Source organism: Arachis ipaensis, chromosome B1 (genome assembly GCF_059453495.1).
Source record: "Arachis ipaensis isolate K30076 ecotype BB chromosome B1, ASM5945349v1, whole genome shotgun sequence".
NCBI classification, from domain to species: Eukaryota; Viridiplantae; Streptophyta; class Magnoliopsida; order Fabales; family Fabaceae; genus Arachis; species Arachis ipaensis.
This window is the reverse complement of record NC_142436.1, coordinates 11,656,904-11,663,310: the sequence shown is the minus strand read 5'-3', so window position 1 is coordinate 11,663,310 and position 6,407 is coordinate 11,656,904. Positions and strand designations below refer to the sequence as shown.

General features: G+C 36.3%; 1 protein-coding gene across 1 annotated transcript; it reads right to left on the bottom strand.

Annotated features, from left to right (window-relative positions):
- Positions 1 to 3,057: 3,057 nt before the first annotated feature.
- Positions 3,058 to 3,514, bottom strand: LOC110269515 (uncharacterized). Its single transcript, XM_088501012.1, has 3 exons — positions 3,405 to 3,514; positions 3,238 to 3,328; positions 3,058 to 3,159 (listed from the first exon to the last, which is right to left on the bottom strand). Exons 1-3 carry the CDS (start codon positions 3,512 to 3,514, stop codon positions 3,058 to 3,060), a joined length of 303 nt encoding a protein of 100 aa, XP_088357138.1.
- Positions 3,515 to 6,407: the final 2,893 nt, after the last annotated feature.

Below are 6,407 nucleotides of genomic sequence, written 5' to 3'. Positions count from 1 at the left end.
CTTGTTAAGTTTTCATGTTTTCAAATATAGCATTTGGATAAATAATATAACATACGTAGCAAACATAAGCAATCACTACATAATTCAGAAAGTAACAAGTGTTCTAAAGGCTATAAGTACCAAAAAAACAAATAGAAGACGAATACAAAATATAAAGCACTATATAGAGTTACAGTGAAGTCACTACTACTGTCCAGTATAGTGATCAAATCGCTGGCCCATCCGACGTGCAAGTGAACGTGTTTGTCGCTGAGGTCGACTGTGGCAAGGACGAATGATAGACTGGTGCTGTGAAGGACAAGAGAATGACTGATATCCTGATGGCGGGAGTGAATGATAACTTGGAGGTGGAGGTGGTGGCACAATCACTTGGTACGCTCCTGTAGGTGGTACATGTGGATATACTGGAGCCACCTATGTAGCCTTATACATTGGGAATCCCTGGGTATAGTCCCACTGTGGTGGAGCATGCTGTTGAATGACAAGACTTGCCATGGGACCAGGTCAGTATGCCACTGTCGGTGACGTACATGTAGGTGCCCAAGATGTGGAAGATTAGCCTCCCTAATCGACCAACCAATCTCTCCTACCACAATATCTATATGTAAGGTCGTCCATGATATTTTTTGGTAAACACATGAGGTCATACAACTCATCAAAACACACTCGATTTGGTGTGTGACAGAGGACTATCGTCGGTCTAGAATTTATCAATAAAGATCACGTCGAAGTATAGTTCCAAACCGACAACTAGCTCTCAATCAAAGTTTAATTTGGTTGTCACAAGTTTAACCCACTAAAAATAACCAAGAGTATTACTCTCGGGTCATTCTCAAGAGAATGGGCAAGCGTGTGAATTAAAGTTGGTTAGATTTCCAGGGTTAAAAGTCATGAGTAAGAAATTAAACTAAGGAACTTAACATGCAAGAAACTCAATTGACAAGAAACTAAATCTAAACAATTAACATTACCTAAGCAATTTTGAATCTAACAAGCAATGTATGAATTTAAATCTACGCTAAGCTAATTGAACTAACTAAAAGCAACTAATGCAAGAATTAAGTAATTGATGTTTTTGATGTTTCAATTAAGTTGCAAAAGAACTCTTGACTAGGTGTGAGAATTGGGATCACTATCCTTGTCTAATACCCATATATTGACAATTGTAAGGGACCAAACCCATAAAGTTTACTTCTATGCTTGAAGTATGTCAAATAGGCTTAATCAACATCAACCCATAAGTCCCAACCTATCTACTAATTAGTTTAGTAGTAGCTTAGTGTTAATGAGTATCAAATTGATCAACAAGGGTTCCCAAATCATCAATCCAATTAAATCTAATGACTCAAGATCACTCAATCTCTTTTACCAAGGCAAAGAGTAAAGAAAACTACTCCATAACTAGTAAAAATATTTTTTCAAACACTTGGTGTGCACTGTGCACTACTTGGAGACATAGACAAATTGCAAAATAAACTAGAAATTAATGCTACCAACTAACAATCATCAATAATATCAACTCAACTAAAACCATAAAACATGGAAAACATCAATGCATTAAATTGAATTCAAAATTGCCAAGGTTCACAAAATGAGAAATAAAAAAACTAAGGAGAAGAGAAGAACATAGCACTAACAAAGGAACTAAGTAGAATTAGAACTAAGGAAATTAAAATTAAGACAATCGAACTAGAATTAATAAGCTCCAATCCAGAAATTCAAACAAAAGATGATCAAAATAAACTAAACCCTAGAGAGAAGTAAGTGTTTCTCTCTTTAGGAAACAAAGAACAAAATTCTCTATTGTGATTGTTGTGTCTTCTCCCTTGGATGATCCCCTATCATTTTCTCTTCAATTGGCACCAAATTGGGCTTGGAAAGGGGTCCAAAACCCTCTGAGATCGTGAGTCACATGCTCTCATTAATGAGGCACGTTTTCATCAGCTCGCGTATGCGACCAATATACTCGCGTACGCGAGGGCGCACGAAACAAGGTTGCGTACGTAGCTAGAGTGCTTGTGTACGCGAGATAGCAGAAATTTGAGGCTCCAATTTTCTTCATAATTCCTTACTCTAGTATGCTATCCTCTTCACTTTCCATTCCTACCCTATATAACCTGAAATATTTGAACACACCTATCAAGGCACCAATGGGATGAAATAGTGAAATAAAATCAACCAATTAAAGCTTCAAATAACATAATTTTATCGTTCAAGCTCAACTACAAAGGAATCACAAAAACAAGCAAAAATCAGTGAATAAGTGTGAGATATGTTGAGAAAACCACTCAAATTAGTATAAGATAAACCACAAAATTGGGGTTTATCAGTGTGTTCATGTCGAAGTTAATCTGATCCAACATATCGGTGCCATCACCTTTCTGTCCTACTGTGAACAATGGATCATGCTATTGTGCTACTGAGGATGTACCTGGCATGAAGTCCCTAGCAATAGCCGCCTAATGCCCAGCAATGAATGTGGGTGATGGGACATCCTCCTGGGTAGTAACTGGAAGGACCTCTGAGATCTCCTCCTGGCATGCATACTCTGCCTCCTCATCTGCCAAATGCACATCTTGTTGTGCTGGCATCCTTCATGAGCCCAGGCCTTCCAGATTGGCCTATAGATATAATCTATAACGTGTTTCCTAGAACATCGCCTATGATCTGGAGCATCCGGTGGAAGGTATAACACATCCCGATGATTTAGGGCCACCGAGGGAATGTTCGCCGATGGGGCCGCATCCCTCAGCTCAACCAATACCTCATCCCCAGAGAAAAAATGAACAGTACACACTTCCTGCCACCATAATAAATAGTCCTGTATGAGCTGAGGATCTGGGTCACCCTCAATGGTGACCATCCTATGTTGGTGGCCACGGTCCCTCCACATATCATACCAAGCACCGTGTTTTTTAGGCCACCACACATCATCACCCCAGGTCGTCATGAACAAGAACTTATCCACATTGACCAGGCCCTCTTGCCAATGCTAATGACCACCAAGCTGTCTCTTTACCTTGTCCATATAATGGAACTCTACAAAGTGAAAGCACACTAACGGCACCACGGATCTCTATGTACGAATCTCTTCAATGCTCCTAATACATTCAGGTGTCGTCTGTGTAGCTGGGGATCTTTATACGGTGTCCACTGGAACTGGAAATGTGCATAATACTCTATTTAGCACTAGAAGAGTAATTTGTGTATAACATAGAAAAATTCCAGATGTTGTACCTCGTCAAACCTGAGTGCATCCAGACTGCACCGCAAGCTAAGACCTCTATCACGATGGTGGTCCCGACTCTGCTGTCCAAGTCCCGCCAACCTAATAATCAAGAAATTATAGTTAGTTTTTAATATTGCACATTCTTATTATTACAACAAAAATATTAAATAATTACCTTGAAGTAAGAAGAAATATGAGCATATCGTATCCGGCAGGACAGAAAGTCGGGAAACTATGGTAGATCCACGACATGACTAACGGCACGCACTCGACAATGTCCGTCATATTATGTTGGACAGCGCTGCACAATGAATGATAGGTGTGCTATAGCAATGCAGAGCCCCATGACAATCTTTTGCAACTATTAAAGTCCTCCAGAAAGTGACATCCATCTGACAGGGACAAGGTTGGCTGACTTGTCTGTAAATAAGTATCCTCCAATCAACATAAGTAAGTAACATCTTGCATACTGGCCGAGAGTAGCTGCATCAACCCCTGGTGGAATGTGGGTCACCCTGTTCCTAAGCCAAGTCATTTTTAGCCCAAAATTCTGCTTCTTGTCTTCGAGTTGTGATGGAGGTCTATCACTGAGCAAATCCTCAATCCACTGCCATGTGGGATGCCCATGGAACTACTGGAAATCTCTAGTGTAGTTGCCTATCAGGTCACCATCTGTGTGCAATCCAAGATGGTATGCCACATCCTAAAGTATGATATTGACCTCGCCCTACAGAAGGTAGAAAATATGGGTCTCTAGTCTCCACGGCTCCACAAATGCAGAGAGTAAGGTATTGTCGAAGATGAAATCCTTTAGCTCTACTACATGTCCGAACCCAGCCTCCCTGATATAAGGTAGTAGCATGTCAGACAGCGGGAGCCCTAAAGTCACACGACGTGCCAAGAGCAACCGAGGTGACTGTACAACTACTATTCATTAGTCTTCTGTTGCCTATTGCATTTAATATTGCTTTACAATAAAGTAATTATGAATATAACTTAATTAAATTTAAACATGACTCATTAAATAATTTGATGCATATGAATATTACTATACATAAGAGAATGCATTATTTACTTAAGAATATAATTTAATTAAATTTAAGCATGACTCATTAACTAATTTAATGAATAAAAGAATATATTATTTAATTAATAATAACAAATAAAAAATATAATTATTTCATAATAAACTAACACGACAGATAAAAATTATTTTATATGTACCTAATTAAATTCTAATGTTCTACTCTTCTAACAAATCTCATCCAAATAAAAACTAAACATCTAATTAACATATATTGTGGTATCAACTAAAAACTAAATAAATAAAAATATATTAACTAATTAACTATTAAAAATAACAGATACACGAACTGACCTCAAAGTTCATCAGTGGACACATGTCAGGTTGCATTCAACCTGTTAATGTTTTTTGATCGGACGAAACCCCTCGTCCAGCCATGTATGCTTTTCAAACTATCCAAACCTGAAAAAGTTATAATGAATACAAGGATCTCATCTACACACTTTTTATAGCGTTTCAACAAATCTCGGATACTATGCCCACTTTTCCATTACGAGTGAATCTCAGGTACATAATACCCGATTAACGTGTTTTGTGTGTATCCTAGTAGCACCTGAATTGTGTTTCACCGCGTTGTTTAATATCCAAGATACAATGTACCTGAGATGTGTGTTTAACTTGATTTAGGATACTGTACCTGGAATATGATACATAAATACACCTTAAATTATACATTTTTGTTAATATTATATTTAAATATTTTAAATAAGAAAAATCGAAAGACATTACTAATGAAAATTTATATTGGTCATACATTAACAAAGAATTAAAAAATACTTATAAAGATTTGAACTTAAATTCTATTTTTGTATTAATCCAATATAATTGTGCAAGCTTAACAAATAATAAATAAATAAATAAATAAATATATATATAAAACCCTAAAACTCCAATTAATACGATAATGATTTCCAAACTTTTTTTTTTAAATTTCTTAATAAAGTAATAAATAAAATACCATAAATATTAATTTCCATCCTAAAATTCTATGACTACGTTTAGTATGGGGTACTGGAACTAAGACTGAGACTGGAAGACTAAAATTCAATATTGTATTTGGTAGTTAGAGATTATAACTAAAATTTCAGTTTCAAAACACAAAATTTTATTTTCTTTAGTACATCCAGAAAATGAAAACACATGAAACTGAAATTTACAAGAACGATGACTGAAACTTTAATTATATATTGACATATAAAAACTAATTAAGGCTTCTTCTCTTCATTCTTCTTCAACCCCTTTACCCTCTGCAATTCTAACATTTTTAGTGGTATTATTGAATTTCTCAATGGTAAATACCATCCGTTAACAACTTGCTCATACACAATTATTATGCCGAACAAAATGATAATGTAATAAAGTTTAAAGACAGCTTTACCTCGATGCTCCCAAGCCATTCCACAAACTCAAGCCTCCTCATTACAACTATTTTCACCACCGACTTGGCCACCACTGTAGTCATCCCGACACCGACACCATTGTTGTCGGCACCAATGGCCTCCTCCAGCGCTCGTGTGATCCTCAGCAAGCTCTCTAAGTCCTTAATTTTCTTTCCGTCTGAGTCAATGACAAAGAACCTCTTCTTTCTCAATTAGATGATAACGATGATGGTGGTGACCAGTGGTGCCGATAAAATTAGGAATGGTGGTATGGGGGAGAAGAGGGATTAAGGTTTATTTTGTTTTTATTTTTTATTTAACAAGGATATTTAAGTAATTTTACTTATTTCAATCTCTATATTTATCCTAAATCAAACAGGATACTGAGACATGACTCAATCTTGTACACTTAACACCAAACACAATACAGAAATATAATTTAGCCTCTGCTTTTCATTCTTTGTATCCCAATCTCTATCTTTTAGTCACAGTTTACCTTCCAAACATAGTCTAACATAACTCATGGACTTATCTCTATATTTCAAAGACTTTATCATTCACAAAAATGTATATTATTCATGTTCTTCCTTCATATGAACTTGCAGCAATGATGGAATGTCGAAGTATTTGTCGCATATACTATATTTACTTAGATTATAAGTAACTAGATTATGAGACTTGCCCTTATGGTTGCACAAATTTTTTAAAATAAAAA

Bases quoted from the DNA above. Each gene is read 5' to 3' on its own strand.
- LOC110269515 (XM_088501012.1), bottom strand. From the start codon at position 3,514: ATGACGGACATTGTCGAGTGCGTGCCGTTAGTCATGTCGTGGATCTAC. The intron at 3,329-3,404 runs GTAATTATTTAA...CTTGATTATTAG, and splicing joins ATATTTCTTCTTACTTCAAG to GTTGGCGGGACTTGGACAGC. The intron at 3,160-3,237 runs GTACAACATCTG...GCACATTTCCAG, and splicing joins ATGCACTCAGGTTTGACGAG to TTCCAGTGGACACCGTATAA.